The sequence below is a fragment of the Ambystoma mexicanum genome, chromosome 7q (genome assembly GCF_040938575.1).
Source record: "Ambystoma mexicanum isolate Mex_15411 chromosome 7q, UKY_AmexF1_1, whole genome shotgun sequence".
NCBI classification, from domain to species: domain Eukaryota; kingdom Metazoa; phylum Chordata; class Amphibia; order Caudata; family Ambystomatidae; genus Ambystoma; species Ambystoma mexicanum.
In genome coordinates, this window is record NC_090941.1 from 314,899,566 (window position 1) to 314,916,686 (window position 17,121).

Consider the following 17,121-nt stretch of genomic DNA (forward strand, 5'->3'; position numbering starts at 1 on the left):
CCTCCCAGGTGTGCCCTCTAACCCCTCCGCGGCCCCTGCAGGCAACCCACACCACAGGGGACTACCCTGCACCCCTGGTCATGTCCCGCAGGCAGCCCATCCACCATGGGCATGCCCCCCAGCCAGCCCACATGTCACCTTGCACTAGTGATCACCAACTCATGTCCCCCAGCACCCCCACCCACCCAGCATTGACGGGCACCTGCCAGCAGGGCCCGACTCATGTCCCCCAGCACCCCCACCCCCCAGCAGTGAGGGGCACCTGCCAGCATGCACCGACTCATCTCCCCCAGCACCCCCACCCACCCAGCATTGACGGGCACCTGCCAGCAGGCCCCGACTCATGTCCCCAGCACCCCCACCCACCCAGCATTGACAGGCTCCTGCCAACATGCCCCGACTCATGTCCCCCAGCACCCCCACCCCCCAGCAGTGAGGGGCACCTGCCAGCAGGCCCCGACTCATGTCCCCCAGCACCCCCACCCACCCAGCATTGACGGGCACCTGCCAGCAGGCCCCGACTCATGTCCCCCAGCACCCCCACCCCCCCAGCATTGACGGGCACCTGCCAGCAGGCCCCGACTCATGTCCCCCAGTACCCCCACCCCTCCAGCATTGACGGGCACCTGCCAGCAGGCCCTGACTCATGTCCCCCCACCCCCACGTCATGACGATCCTCAATCATGGGCCTTATGGCCACCCACATCACACCCCACGCCACCCCAGTCCAAACACACAACCAGGTATCACATCCACCCCACAATGTAATCCCTATCACATGACACATCACAAATGGTAAGTATGCACATCAACACAGTTCTGTTACACCCATACAATGCGTGCATGAGATTGAGAAAACACACATCCTGACATGCATGTAACCAAAGAGAAAATACCACACATTGAAGTAGGAAATGAAAATGTATTAAAAACAAAAGCAAGGGAATGAAATGAAACACACAAGAATGGAAATGATGAAGAAAAAGCTGCATGTCCAAAATATAAAAAGAAAATGAGTGAACGCAGAATCAAAATCAATTCAAATGCACATGGGCCCAAAGTGACTGTCCGACAAAACAAATCCAAAGTGATAAACCAAGACAAAACCATTGATCCATGGAAAAAAAAAAAAAAAAAAATAAGTGAAATCCAGTGTTGAACAATTTACAAAGTACAAATCCAGGGTCCATGAGCCCAACCTTTCAGCTGAAAACTAGAAAAAACCCTACCTAATGAAGAACTATATACAAAAACGTGGGGCATTGTCCAAGCGCCCCAAAATAAATAATAACAGAAAGGAAACCTAACACTAACTATATACAATGGCGGCGGGCAAGTCCTGCGGCTCACTCTGTGATGTCCCGGGCCAGGGCATCATCGAACTCCATGTCGATGTCCCAGAGGCAGGACTCTGCCCTGGTCCCGAGGCCTCGCAGGGATGCACTCATAGCCTGTTCCAACTCCCTGCGAATTGCCTCGAGGCACTCTGCCCGCCTCAATGCCCGACGCATGGAGAACTCCGCCCTGACCATGGTGAGCCGCGCCTCTTCCACCCGCCGCCGCTCTGCATCTATACGCTGGCACAATCGCAGCCACATGCAAGACACACCCATTCCAGGGTCCTCCTACCCTCTGGCCGAGGCCTGCCCCTCTGATGTCGATGGCCCCGAGCCATCATTGCTCCCACCTAGAGCCTGCTGCTGTTGCTGCTGTCCATGTGCCCTGTCCGATGATGCCTGCACATCCTCCATCTGCTGGTCTCCAGTTGTTGGGGTGTCCACCCCTGCTGGACCGCCGACTCCCGACTGTGGCAGGGATGGGATGTCCACCAAGCTGGCTGTGTTGGTCGGGCCAGGTCCATAGGGGGCCCTGGTGGAATCTGGGCCGGAAGACGGCATGGAGAACGACTGGCGCATAGTCTCCACAGAGGAGGAGAGGTCCGCCAGAGTGCGCGACACATGTAGGAACCCACTGACCAGGGCCCCTCCCAACAGTGCCACGTCGCAACGCTGCTCTTCGGGATTGCGTGCGTGCTCTGCCCAGGAAGCACGCACATCATCACAAATGTCACACGTGCGCAACGCGACACCAACCAGGACGGAGCCCATATGGTCGTGGGACCCCTCGTCCGCAGGTAGTGGAGAGGCAGATGATGTGGCACTCCCCCCTACCTGCGGACGGGCCTGGGACGGGGCATCCCTGCTGGTGCATGGTGGTGCAGTCACAGGGTCAAGGACAGCGACATGCACAGGCCCCTCCGCGGTGACCTGTGCTGCCTCCTGACCCTGGCCCTGGACTGCACCACTTGCACCAGTGGTACTACCCCCACCAGGCCACATGTGCGGCTCAGTAGCAGGCTCCTCCTCCTCTGTGGAGACCACCAACCTGGATGTCTCCGCACCATCTTCGGCCATTGCAAGCCCCTGTGCCGTAGTGGCAGACGCGGCACCAGTCACCTCGCTCCCGGATGATGGCAATTCCTGGGAGGGTGGCTGGGCCTTGCGTCGCCGTCCGGTGGAGGCATCCCCGCCGCTTGGCTCCACAGCACCGTCTCCGCCCTCTTCTTCACTTGACGCTGCGTAGAGGGTGACATAGAACACAAGCATCAGGGTACAGTGCAATATTCCCCTAGACAGGAAGCAATAAGACATGAGTGGCACTGTCAAATGTCACTTCCATCCTGTCCCTCCACAATACATGGGTGAATGCATGCAACACACATGCAGAAACAGGCACGGCGCCTGCAATCAACATCAGCATCCATGTACAAGGGCCTCTTTTAACCAAAAAGTTGCCTTCAAACTCACATGCATCATGGCTCACACTGATCCCATGCACACACATCACCGGAGGGTCATGCATCATGGCTTGTACACCACAGACACAGTGGATAGACACAGTGGATACAACGGTGACGGCACTGCATGACTGAATCTACACATCATCACGGACATGTGTCATGCATCCATGGCGTTTCAAAGTCACACACACACTTCTCAGACACACACACATGTGCACCATACATGTACATGAGAGCAGCACCCATCCCAAACCCCCCTCCACGTCCAAGAACAGAGACAGGCATGCATTCATGTGTGCATTCCGCATACAGCTCCCCATGTTGCATTGGAACACATGCACCATCCATATGGTTCACACATTACTGGTCTCACATGCATGACCATGATGTCCCTGCACACACACATCCATACATGGCCTATGTCACACATACAGGCAAGTATCAGACTACCAGCACACTGCAACATGCCCTGTCTCACACAGCAATGCTTGGCCACTTACCGCTCAACTCCAGATGGGTCTGCCTCTGAAGGATCTGGGCGTGGAGCGCTGGGCCTTTGCGTTCCAGGACCCTCATCTGGATGTTGCTCATGCTGACCCGGCCCCCCTCCGGGAGAAGCCGGGCCTTGTAGAGGGTCCTGGACCTGAAGTCCTCTCAGCGCTTCCGGACGTGCTTGATGTCGCGGGTTGCCACCCCCTCCGCGTTGATTGCAACCACTGCATCCTCCCAGATCCTCTCCCATCCTTCCTTGTTGGCGCGTGATGTTCCGAAGAGGGCATCATAATGCCCCAGGACATGCTCCACCAGGACACCAACTTCCTTCTCACTGAAGCTGGTGGCCCTCTGCCTCTCTGGCTGGGGTTCGCCAGTGGTCTCAGATGGTGTTTGCCCCGACATGGCGACCCCCGAGGCAGGCGTGGGCGGGCAACTGGGTCCTGGGGCTGGGCTGTGGAGCGATGGTATCCTAGTCGGGAGTCTTCTGTTCCAGCAGGGGTGGACACAGCAACTGGACCCCTGCAGATGGCTGACGTGCAGGCACCAAATAGCAGGGCACGTGGGCAGCATGCAGGCAGCAGCAGATGGCTGGTGGGAGCGTGCTCGGGGCTCTTGGGGGCAGGAAAATGGCCTTTTGGGCAGGAGCGTGGTCTTCCGTGTGTTTTCGCGTGGCCAGCTTGATACGGAGTGATTTGGCACGTGAAAAAAGAGCACATCAGCATGAAATCCGAGGAAAGGCCCTTAGCGCGTAAGCGCGTAAGTGACGTTACGCGCGCGGGCGTTCCCCACAACATGGGTGCATTGTGATTCAGCACGTAAGAAAACTGCACGTCACCCGTGCTATTGGAGGAAAGGGCCTTAGCACGTAAGCGCGTAAGTGACGTTGCACGTACGGGCTGGCTTAAAAGATACGAGTATCACGCTATTTTCTTGTACGTGCTTTTTGTGGAGAGCGAGCAGGTGTTTCTTGTACTTCTTGTCGGTTCACACGCAATGACTTCACAACGTTTCCAGTTCAACATACTCCCTGTTTCCTCAGACTGCGTTCTTTTCTTCTTTTGGCGGGGGTGTTGCCAACGCGCACACGCGCGTCTTTTTCACGTTCTTTTTCAAGGCAGACGGTGAGTCGCGCATGTATTTTCCAACTGTGGTTGCCCCCGTGTGTCGCGTACCCCAGGCTGCATGTAACACACGTATGCTTATTTCTGTGTTTCTGGGTGCCACAGCGTAGTGCTGGTTCATTTTTCCACGCATGTGGTCTACCAGGGGTTGCGTGCACGTGTACTTTTGTTTTTGGGGTGCCTGTGCGTTGTGTGACCCGTCATCTTCCCCCAGGGGTCACATCCAGCCTTGCTAGAGCACTAGGGTACGAATTCCATCTAGTACCCTACCCCTTTCACCCCAATTGCCCAGGACAATTGTTTACTGCAACTCCCATACGCACAACAACATCAGTGCCATGATTGGGAGGCGAACAAGCAGTAAGTGAGGCAAAGGTGGCCGACCTCCAAAAGGTGGGCGTGGTGGGCGCGGTAGGGGACGTGGCTAGGATTTGCAGGGTGCCCCTAGAGCCCCGTGTGTGGAGGACCAATCGGGGACACCTATGCCCCCCCCCAATGGTTGTGGGAAACGTAGCTGACAACATCCCAGCTCAGCCCTTGTTGGACCGGCCCATTTTGTCACCTGAACCGGCACAGGATGACTCCCAGGCTGACTTCCAGGTCAGCAAGTCTAATCCACGTGTGCCGGTGAAAGTTGCTGTCACCAGGCCACGTGGATCTGGGGCAGCAATGTCATCTGCTGCACCAAGTAGCCAGGGTGGAGAGGCTGCAGGGGCAGCTGCAGCTCAATCCACCCCAGCTCTGAGTCTCCCAGCCAGGACAGTGTCGGTCCAGGTCCATCCCACTGACGTTGGCCCTGCTGACATTACCCTGCAGCCTATGCCTGCACCAAGACCTATGGTCATTGTGCCTTTACAGGCTTCTAGTACCCAGTCCACCTGTGCTTCTGCCCCTACTGACCAGAGCGGTGTAAGCCACTCATGATTCGCACCACCTTACAAGAAGAAGAAGAAGGGTGCTCTTGCACTACAGGCTGAGACCCCAGACATGGCTACACACTCCGGCACGTCAAGGAAGCCTAGCTTCAATGACACCAAACTTGATGCACTTATGGCCTATGTGTCGGCACATAGCCGCGAAATGTTGGTGACTGCAGGCTGTAAGACTACGCCTGCTCAACGTAGGGCCCACTGGCAGACCATCACGGACCACATTAGTGCCCTTGGATTTGTGAGGCGCACAGCTGATGATTGCTACAAGCGGTGGAATGACCTGAAACGCACAGCAAAGAACAAGCTGGCTTCCAATCATGCCTCTACTCTGGTGACTGGCGGTGGGTCTCCACCAGAGGAAGACCAACTCACTGAACATGAGTCTGTTTCTGGAACCTTCGTCACAGAGGAACAGATCCAAGGCATGGGAGACCTACCAGATTATGAGGCAATGTCCGGTGAGTGCCCATGCAAGTGTGTGTAATCCATGTGTATGTTTCTTGGGTGATGTGTAATGATTGAGTGCCAGGTGAGGGTGTGTACTCCTGAGTGGTATGGGTCACCCATGTGCTTCCTCCAAACCATTCACCAGCCTTGGGTTTGGGTATGACAGTATCCCTTCTGATCACAGTAGCCAATTAGCGCCACATTACTGCAGTTGCCCTTGAACTGTCATCTTGCAACAACATTGTTCTGATTTTTCAGTGTCATTCAGCCTGATTGTTTCAATCCTCCCATTTTTGCAACACATTTTTCTGCCCTAATGCCACATATGTGACATGCTTCTGTCATAGATTACAACCCACATTGGCCCACATTTATTACCTTGTTATGAGAATGATTTGACCATTCAGGCTGATTGAGTAAGGGCCTGCTCACATTAATTTTTGGGCCCTGTTTGAATGTTGAACATGACTGTTGTGTTCTGTCATGTTGAAGTGACCAACCATTGATATATCCATCTGTCTGCCATCAATGTATTATTGCACACTGGATGTATTGCAGTGTGTGGCACATGCATATTTTGTCACACTATTTTGCATTTTTCATCTCATCATGTCCATCTCACATGGATGGGTGACAGTACTCATTCACTGACATATGGCTGTAATTGTCAAATGTACCATGGCTATGCTACGTGCCATCTGTGTGCTGGCATGTGCCATGTATGTGGATTGACCATGCCACACACAGGCTAATATGTGATGACAGTGCTATCCAGCATGCAGCATATGTGTTCATTTTCCATCTTGGAGTCCTCAGTGTCTGCTTTTTGCCTCCCCTTCCAAATCATTGACAGTGCATGCATGCCAAGGTTATGGTCATGTGGGACATGTATTGTTCATGTACTGGATCTCTGGCTTGTCAGGCCTATGTGTGTGCTATGGTGCTCATGCCTGTTTCCATTTGTTGTCTTTCATGTTTTTGCAGGTGATGACGCACTTGATGCTGTAGAGGTGGAGGAGATGGTGCAGACCCAGGAGGAATCTCAGGCACGACCGGGCACCAGTGGAGGACGTGGTGTGGTGGTGGGTGAAAACCCAATCCTCCGGCAGACCATACTGTCCAGGGGTGTCTCTGGGTGCACCTCCCAGACCTCTATGATTCAGGTGCTGAATCGGATGATGAGACTTATGTGCTGTCGCAGGTGAGTGTTTCTGGCAGGGATGCTGTTCTGTCCAGCCCACCTGCACCAGGGGTAGACCCCTCTATGGGGATGTCAGTGTTGGTAACTCCGCCTTTGGCGGTTACGGATGCAGGGTCAGACTCCACAACATCTGATCCTGTTCCTGGGCCAGCAGATCAGAGGGGGAATGCAGTCCTGCAGCCTCAGGCAGTGCCAGCACAGCAAGGTGCAGATCGCCTTGCCCCAAACAGGTGTGGTGCCCGCCGACGCGGTGGCCATGCGCCACCAGGCAATACTGTATGGGAAAACTCCATGTACGGTATAGCAGCACAACAGGGAGCATCGGTTGAAATGATGGCTCAGGCAATGGAGAGAGTGGCCACTTCCATTCTCCCCCCTGAAAGGCAGATGGAGTTCCAACAGCAGGCGACAGAGTTCATTTGTCAATCACACAGGGAGGACATGTTGGCGTCCAACAGGGACCGACGGGCGGCACTGGAGACTCTGCGCGAAGCCATATCTGTAGAGTCCCAGGGCCACAGGGAAGCCCTGAGGTTAGAACTCAATTTCCTCATGGAGAATCTGGTTGAACTTGAGGCTTCCCAAAATTTTAGGGCAGAACAGCAGCTGGAGCAGCTCACACGTTCGCTCTCAGCTGAGCTGCAGGTAACTTGTGAGGAGATCCGGGCATCACGCAAGGCCATGCGTGCAGAAATGCAGGCAACCCGTGAGGTGCTGCATGGGGATCTCCGTGGTATCATCCTCCAGAACGAGACCTTCCACACCCGCATGCTTGCTGCCATGGAGGACCATACCAGGGCTTTGCGTGGGCTGCCTCCCATAGCACCGCCACCTCCTGATGTAGCAGCAGAGGGTGAAGAGAGCGACAGCAGTTCTCCCACATTGGCGTAGCCATGCAGGCCATGAGCCCATGGAGGTATTTTTTTTTCCACAACATCCACGCAGGTGGCTGTTGGTGTGCACCCTGTCCTCGAACCTCATGGGTGGCCTCCCCCTCCCTGGCCCACACATGGCCATTTTTGATTTTTATGATTATCATTTTTTTTTACAGTGTGTTGCTTTGTGTGGCTCCCGTGGGCATCCACCGTGTATTCCAGCTGGGCACATGCAGGCTTGTCCTGTGTTTGGGTTAGATGCTTGGGTTCCTGACACACACACCCCTCCTGCTCCCCCTTTCCAAGGGCTTGCAAAGGGTGTGACCAAGTGACAGTGACTTACACAGTGACATTGGGCTCCCATGAGCTGTGTGGGCAGTCTGTGGTCAAAACTGTGTGGACATCCCTAGTGGGGATTGTTGTTGTATTGAACAATGCATGGTGTATTGATATGTGCTTGTGCATCCATGTCTTCCTCATTCACAGGTACCTTCTTCATGTCTTCACAAGGCCGTCTCCTGTGCAGATGCAGTTCATGTTGTATGCAGTACGCTGACACATTTGCCTGACAGTAACCCTCTGCAGTTGGAAGGGGTCGATGTGCTGGCTTATTCAGGTTGTAAGACTTGCACTACTTTGATTTTGTACTGTCATATTCTGGCCCTGTTTCATCCTGTGTTGCTGTATTGTGTTGCTGGTAAGTATTTGCACATGCGCAGTATGAACTCTTACCCGCGCTGTATTTGCGGGCCATCAGATTGAAGACCCAGGGCCATCTTGTTTGCCTCGAGACCTCTTCTTTGTCTCTGGAGTTTTTCCCGCCTTTGGACCTCGTAGTGACGTGAGAGAGGTTTCCACATCCTGTGGCACAGGACTGGGAGCCGGATGGCCATTCTGACCAGAGCACAGCAACACCAAGCAGGAGCAGCTTGTATTGCCTTGTCCGGAAGCTCAAGATGACCATAACTACAGGCTAGCCAAGGTACGTGCAAATGCTTACATTTGAAGCCCGCTCAGGAGTAAAGGGCGCGACTGTTTCTGCTGTTCGGCTGGGACCCTGTCACTCACTCATTGCCGCATTTTGATACCCTGAACTTACTATCTCATCAGGAGGAAGCCGCTCCGACTCGCGTGAGTCTGTCAGCAGGGGCTGGCAGCAGTTGAAGCGAGCGGCTCATCGTTGTGAATCCCCACGTGACATCGGTCACGTGACTACTTGGGCCACACCTCCAGGAAGTCCTCCTGCATAAAAGCAGAACAGCGCGACCCTTGCGGCGTGAAGCCCGCTCAGGAGTAAAGGGCGCGACTGTTTCTGCTGTTCGGCTGGGACCCTGTCACTCACTCATTGCCGCATTTTGATACCCTGAACTTACTATCTCATCAGGAGGAAGCCGCTCCGACTCGCGTGAGTCTGTCAGCAGGGGCTGGCAGCAGTTGAAGCGAGCGGCTCATCGTTGTGAATCCCCACGTGACATCGGTCACGTGACTACTTGGGCCACACCTCCAGGAAGTCCTCCTGCATAAAAGCAGAACAGCGCGACCCTTGCGGCGTGAAGCCCGCTCAGGAGTAAAGGGCGCGACTGTTTCTGCTGTTCGGCTGGGACCCTGTCACTCACTCATTGCCGCATTTTGATACCCTGAACTTACTATCTCATCAGGAGGAAGCCGCTCCGACTCGCGTGAGTCTGTCAGCAGGGGCTGGCAGCAGTTGAAGCGAGCGGCTCATCGTTGTGAATCCCCACGTGACATCGGTCACGTGACTACTTGGGCCACACCTCCAGGAAGTCCTCCTGCATAAAAGCAGAACAGCGCGACCCTTGCGGCGTGAAGCCCGCTCAGGAGTAAAGGGCGCGACTGTTTCTGCTGTTTCCGGCTGGTCCCGGCGGTTCGTGGGTAAGCGCTGAGAAATTATGACTCAAATATCTTCCAGTGTTTCAGCTGTATAAAATCATACAAGGAGTGTGGTCTGGCAAATCGACCCTGTACTCATCCACCCATAAATTAAAATCAGCACAACCAAATAAAAGAAAAACCCAAAACACCACAAACTAACATGAAGAAGGTAGTGACGGCTACCCAGAGTGTCAAAGACAGCTGCCCGCTCCCAGGAGAACCCCTATTTAACATCATCGACGAACCAGGTCGTATACTACGAAGTGGCCTCTTAACAATAAAAAACCTGCCTGAAATGACCATCACACACCCCATAGCAATACTGTCACCCCCAATACCCCCTCTTCGATCCCCACACAGATACAACCTACCTATTTGTGACGACGCATGCTCATCGGACACGCCGGGTGCTGACGATCCCTCTGGGGTCCGAGAAGGGAGCACATCTGGTTGCAGCACCGCCTTGCGGGCGGTAGCCGGTGGAGGGGAAGGAAAAGGTTGCTCAAATCCAAACTCAGGGGAGACGTCGGGTAGTGAAAGAAGTCCTACACAAAATAAAAAACCCGCACAGTTCCCGGGCTCGCGACCATCTGTGAACCAAGAAGAGGCACGACGAGGCAAGACGGAGGAGGAAAAAGAGGAAACATCGGTCGGGCCCGTCAGAGTTCCACAGACAACGAACTCTGTATCCACCACTGTAAAGATCCATAAGACAGAGACTGGCGAAAAATACAGCCGGACCTCGGTCGACCCGAAACTTAATATTTTCAATACAGCTAAACCACTACAACAGACTTTCCTCACAGAAAAAAGTCTAAAAAACTTACCAGACCATACCTCTTTCAAGAATCAAAAAGAGAGCAATACGTATCCCCCTATTCTTGAAATGTTGACTCAAACAGAGACACATCCAGTAACAGCCAGGGCAGATCTATCAAGCCCTGAACTGAATATAACCAACTGGAGAGAAAACTGTTCAATGAACGGAACTATATCCTACTTGACAGATCAAGATGGTCAAGAAACTGACGACACCAACATCTTGAGAGAACACAACTGGGTCAAACTTCAAACATACCCAGCCATAGACCCAAGTAATAAAATCCCGTCCCAAAAGGATTTGAACCTCTCACGTGTCGACCAGAACGACAACACGGGCAAAGAAAATACTCAGGAACTAAAAACCAAAGATCTTGAAAATAATAGAAATTCAAAAAAAACAGAAGTCAGTATCTCTGACGCTACTTTTTCATCAACTCCAATTTCCAAATCCGTGCTGAAACCACATAAAAAAAAACAAGGTAAAATGACGCCCCAGACAAACAACCCGATCGGAAGATTCTTTGAGAAGTTAGGGAAAACTACGAATCGGTTTGAACTTTCTGATATGGAAATACTAGAGGGAATCCCTCCATCCCCTCAAAGAATTCCACTCAAACAAATACCAGCAACGCATTCCCTGGCAATAGGAACCCCGACACCTCAATTACGATGGCACTTCGGCCAAATTGAGACCCCTCAAGATAAACCAGAAAAATCAAAATTAGACACTGAAACTTGGACATGTGCAAAGAAAATGACTCAAAATAAGGAACAAGAAAGTATTTTGGAACCCAAAGTGTCATCTAACGAAAATGAGAACAATCAGAAAACGAGATATAACCTAAACAATCAAAGTATGAATAACAAAAAAATAGTCACATTGACAGAAGAATTTTCAAAGGAAAAAACTACGCTAAGCGAAAAACCTGCAACTGAAGAAATTAGAAAACCTAATCAAGAAACGACAACAACGGAGGCAAAAAAAAACCATGAGAATATACAGAAACCAAACACCATTCGTGAAAGAAGTCAAGAAGAAATACAGCTGACAGAGGCCATACTAAACTATAAAAACATGGTTAGGCGCAGAGAATCGAATCCAGATTTGAAACCTACTTGCCAGCAAAGAAAAGAAGATTCCTTGGTGGAGGCTCTGCGCCCACTCTATTCGACCCCAAACAAAACTAAACCGGGACAAGAAACCACAAAAATAAAAGAAAAAAACTCACCTGGAAAAAAGCCGGACCTACAACTAGTGATGTCTGCAGTAACAGTTGGTCTAACACCATTCGGTAAATTATATGAGACCATCAACGATACGTTAAAGGACCACACCTCTATATTAGCATCTGTAAACTCAAAGCTGACCCACTTAGAAGGATACATTCTGGCTCTCGAAGCGTGGAAGGCTAGCACAAGAAACCAAGGAACACAAACGGATAAAACAGATCAAGGAAAGAACGACGTGTTTCAATTCAAGAAAAAATCAGTGAATAACAGCACTCAAACTATACTGATGAAAACAAGTGAGATCCCTAACGGAAAAGAGCTACCAGAAGCACTAGAAAAGCATGCTGAGAGATCAGCACAAAAGTGCAACAAAGATAAACCCAAGAGAGACACACGAGAACAAACTAGTATTAAAAAACATACGAACCCGAGAGATCAGCTGAATGTAACCGAGCAACTAACAAAAAGTGAAAGGAAAGCCGATCATTCAAAAACTCCACAAGAACTGGAAAACGCCAACATACAACAGGCCCAGAGGAAAGTGGAAAAAACAACTAAAACAAACGAACTAATGACAAAATGGATAACAGTCACAGACAAAAAATTATCCATGAAAGAAAACAGCAACACTCAGATAAATCAAAAAGGAGATCTTAATCAGGAGCCAGATGAGAGCACGATCGACATATCTAACATCAGCACTTACTCAATCGAAACTTCTGAGTCTGAAATACCTCCCTCCATGACAAAAAAAAGGAAGGTATCATTTGCGGAAAATGAAATACCAGCAGAAAACCGAAGGGAAAACCAATATAAAAAACAAAAGAGAAATGCTGAACAAAAAAGAGAAAAGCTAGAGGATTCAGAACATAAAAAAGATCGGATCTCCCCAGAAAGAAAAACGCTGTTCCGTCTATCAAAAAGAAAGCTCAACAAACATGAGTACAGACAAAGATCTAACGAGGAAGCTTACCCAAAGTCCAGCAAAAGATTGTTCGAAAATGAGAGACAAGAAGAAAAAGAAAAGAGAGGTGATAGACGATATCAACAAACTTACTTGACCCCCATAGGACAGAAGGACAAGGTAAGCGAGATAAGAACACGAAGAAGCCAAGCTACCGAGACGTTCGACAATAGAAGAAGAGATAAATCTTCAGATAAGAGAAACAGGTCTAATCAAAGACCCTTAGATCAGTCTTTTCAGCAAAACCGAACTAGAAATTCGGCGATATTTACTCGCAAAAGTAACTTGACCCGAACATTAAAACTTGAAAAAAGATCCACCTCAGAAGAGAAAACCATCCTGAATAGAAGAACCATGCTGAAGCTCCTGGACAAATTCACAAATGGAGATCAAATCAAAAGCATAGACATAAACATAGTAGAATTTGCGCATAAGGGACGGACAGACAGCATTTTTCTACACATCACGTCCCAAACTGTAAAAAAACTCTTGCTTCAGATGACAAAAGAATTTTTGAATCGGGGTTACCTCTTGCGAGAAACGACACCAGAAGAGAGAGGACAAAAGATCCAAAAAACGAACGAAAGAAAACAAAAGGACAGCTATGAAGATAAAACAAGCAAAACCAATGACTGGATAAAGAATACTTTGAACAGAAAAGATAATCTGAAAGAAAAAAGAAAATATCCCGCAAGCCCGAGGAATTATGAACATACGAAAAAAGTAGAGAGAGAAACAACTAGCAAACTTAAGGGTTCAAGTTCGGCAGAAATTACAAAAGAAACAAGAAAAGAAATCTCAAGAGAAGATCATCATATTAAAAGATACCGCAAAGACGATGACGAGGATACAGAAAAAACCAAATCCAGAAAAATATATGGCCCAATCAGGCCGCAGGAGGGTACAGGAACAGAAAAAACCGCTATGAGAGAAACAACCTCAACCCAGAACCGACTAGATCTAGCGAAAAAAAGTTCAAAAATATGGACATGGCTCCCTCAGGCATTAACACGCTATACTGGAAAATAGCAGTCAAAGAGCTTCCCTTCGGGTAAAGAAAGGGATCAAACAAAGATGGCAAATGCTCTGTACAACAAAGAGCAAACAATCACTATCGGATCATGGAACACTAGAGGCCACATCCATCTGACAGAACCCGGTGAGATAAACTTAGGCGGATTCGACCTACTAAGCCTACAAGAAACCTGGCTGCAGTTGCCACCCAGCATGGATGGTTACGAGATCCAACTGTCTCCTGCCCAGAAAGGTGAAAAAGGTCGCCCAACTTCGGGCCTTTTAATAGCCGTCCGTACGGGCGGATCACTTCGAATAGTCCATAACCTGGTATCAGATACACTAATCCAAGCGATTGTCCTAGAATGGGCAAAAGAAGAAACCGCAACGAGAAAAAAGAACAAAGATCTTATCCTGCTGCTGAACATCTATTGGAACCCGGCCAAAACTAATATAATCACTTTTTTAAAAGAGATAGAAAAAATATTAACCTTGGCTACAACAACATTCAATGTGGACCACATTTTAATATGTGGAGACCTAAACTCGACTTGCCCAATGGTAGAAGATGTGAAAACTTTAGGAAATAAAATAAACACCTGCTCAAAATCAACAGCAAGAGGCCTTGCATGGGCGGAGCTGATGGAATCCAGAGATCTGTACAATCTAAATTCCCTGGAGATAACTAGACCGAGAACTCCAACCTGGAAGGGAGAAGGAAACGCAAGTACCATCGACTACATATTTGTATCCAGGGATCTATACCAACAAATCAAAAGCTTTGAGATAGTAGAATCCACCCGGAGTGACCATAACTTACTCAAAGCGACATGGTATGCCAACAAACCCCCGCAACTTAGCATGTCAACCAAGATGGCCATAAATACCCAAGGAAACCGACTACGAATCACAAAAGAGGGAATAGCCTCAATTACAGAGTCCTACAAACAAAAAGAGCTAGGAGAAAACAATAACACATTGAAAAATCTGGACTATTGCCCGTTGCTCATACCTTACCTTCAAACTAGGTACGCAAGGAAAATAGAAAAAAACCATCTGCATAAATACAATGACGAAATCCGCTCAAAGAAATCTGAGCTACGTAAATCATTAAGGAAAGCCAAAAAATACCCCACACAGTTAAACTTAGATCTTGCAAATAAACAAAAAAGAAAGTATAAACGGTGGCTTCAAACATTCAGAAGAAACTTGTACCAAGAAGACGCAGAGACTATGCTTAGAGCAGTCTGCAAAAGAAATTCGAACGACTTCTGGACTCTACTATCAGGTCCAACAAAAACAAGCACTAACAACGTCCCAGAAGACAGATGGCTAAAACACTTCACAAAACTATTTGCAGAAACTGAGCCATCGGAAAAAAGACCACCAAAACCTGCAAAAACTAAATGGGTGGCATGTACGGAGGAAGAGATTCGAAAGAAAATCACTAAATTAAATAACTCCCGTGCACCAGGTCCGGACGGAATTACAAACTTACATCTCAAACAAGAGATGGAAACTTGGGCCCCGTTAATTACAGAAATCTTTAGAAGATGTAGGACAACACAATCTATTCCGGCTACATGGCGAACAGCTAATATTCTTCCAATTTACAAAAAGGGGCTGAAGGATGATCCAGGAAATTACAGACCTATCGCACTATTGGACGTGCTGGGCAAACTCTTCGGATCCCTGATGCTAGAGAAACTCCAAGACTGGCAGAAAAAGGCACACACAGCAGATCCCCTACAAACAGGCTTTGAAAAAAATCTAGGTACCGCGGTCAACATTATGATGATTAGTATTTTGAAGGCCAGAGTCTCCGAGGGCTATCCAACAATCTTCATAGCATCGATCGACCTGGTACAAGCCTTCGACCGTGTAAACAGGAGAAAACTATGGTGCAAACTGGAAAAACAAAGGTGCCCTACTTCACTCCTCAACCCTATCAAAGCACTGTACAGTAACACCTCAATCAGAGTTCGCCTGAACGAAGCTGGCCTACTATCAGAAAGTATACCAACAGCAAGAGGAGTCAAACAAGGATGCCCTCTAGCTCCGGCCCTCTATAAGGCGTACATGGCTGACATAATGGATGCAGAAATCGACAAACGCTCCTTCCCTCCAAAAATAGGAGAGTCGAAAGTGACAAGACTGCTCTATGCGGACGATATCCTTCTGCTGGATCAAACACCGATCGGACTGCAGCGCCAACTAGACAGTCTTGTAAGCTATCTAAAGAAGAACGACTTGGATCTGAATACTGCCAAAACTAAAATCATGATCTTAGAAAAATCATCCAGGCCAACTAAAAGACCACAATGGTTTGCCAACTCGGAGAAGCTGGAGACAGTGAAAACCTTCACATACTTAGGAGTGAAAATATCTCGCAGCCAAATAGAACTATCGATGCAAGAACACCTTATCTTAAAGATGAAAACATTGGCTGCACAAGCAACACTCCTGGAAAGGAAATTTGGAAAATTCACCATCCTCCCAGTACTAAAATTTTTCAAAGCAAAAGTCACTCCAGCACTAACTTATGGGGCTGAAGCAATGCCTCATCTTCCTCCTACACTGTGGAAAAAATTGGAAGGCGCGTTTTGGCGCAAAGTCTTGCGACTACCCAATTCAACCCCAACAGCAGTAATCCGAAGAGAACTATGTCTTCAATCACTGGAATCAGTAGTAATCAGAAACGGACTCCTGTTCCTGGGAAAAATTTTACGAACTCCACGACCTATTATTCTGGATATCATCTACCAAGAAATGACGAACCAAAAAAACAACATGCTGACTAAATGGTACAAAAACTTATTACAGCACTCAGAGAAAATCGGATGTTCGGAATGGGAGATAGAACGCACCCCAGAAAAAATCAAGAAAAAATTAAAAATCTATGATTGGATCGAGACCTTGGAAAAAGCAGAGAAGCACACATCACAGAGTCACCGCACAATTAACATACAAAGGATAGACGAGACAAGGAATTATCTAAAACAATTTCCAGACAAACCTCTGCGTATAATCTTTCTGAGAGCACGTCTGAATATTCTAAAGACGAAAGAAATCTTATACCTCAGAAAACAGGTTCGAGACAAAAACTGTCGGTACTGTGACACCCTAGAAATCGAAACAGTGCAACACCTACTTCTTTACTGCTCAGGTACAAATAGTCTCAGAACGACCTACCTACGACCACACAAAATGAAACATCTCACCACCAGTGACGAAGATTGGTGGAACATGCTAATGAGTGGAGAATCCACAACATTGACAGTAGCAACAGCTAAATTTTTCGAAGGTCTAAAACTGGAAGAAAAACTA

The 17,121-nt window shown here is 49.0% G+C and overlaps 1 protein-coding gene across 1 annotated transcript; it reads left to right on the forward strand.

The window, feature by feature from the left end:
- Nucleotides 1-9,924: 9,924 nt before the first annotated feature.
- Nucleotides 9,925-13,809, forward strand: LOC138528042 (uncharacterized). The gene has a single exon (XM_069639475.1). It carries the CDS (start codon nucleotides 9,925-9,927, stop codon nucleotides 13,807-13,809), a length of 3,885 nt encoding a protein of 1,294 aa, XP_069495576.1.
- The last annotated feature ends 3,312 nt before the right edge of the window (nucleotides 13,810-17,121 follow it).

Coding starts and splice junctions, on each gene's coding strand:
- LOC138528042 (XM_069639475.1), top strand. CDS start 9,925: ATGAAGAAGGTAGTGACGGCTACCCAGAGTGTCAAAGACAGCTGCCCG.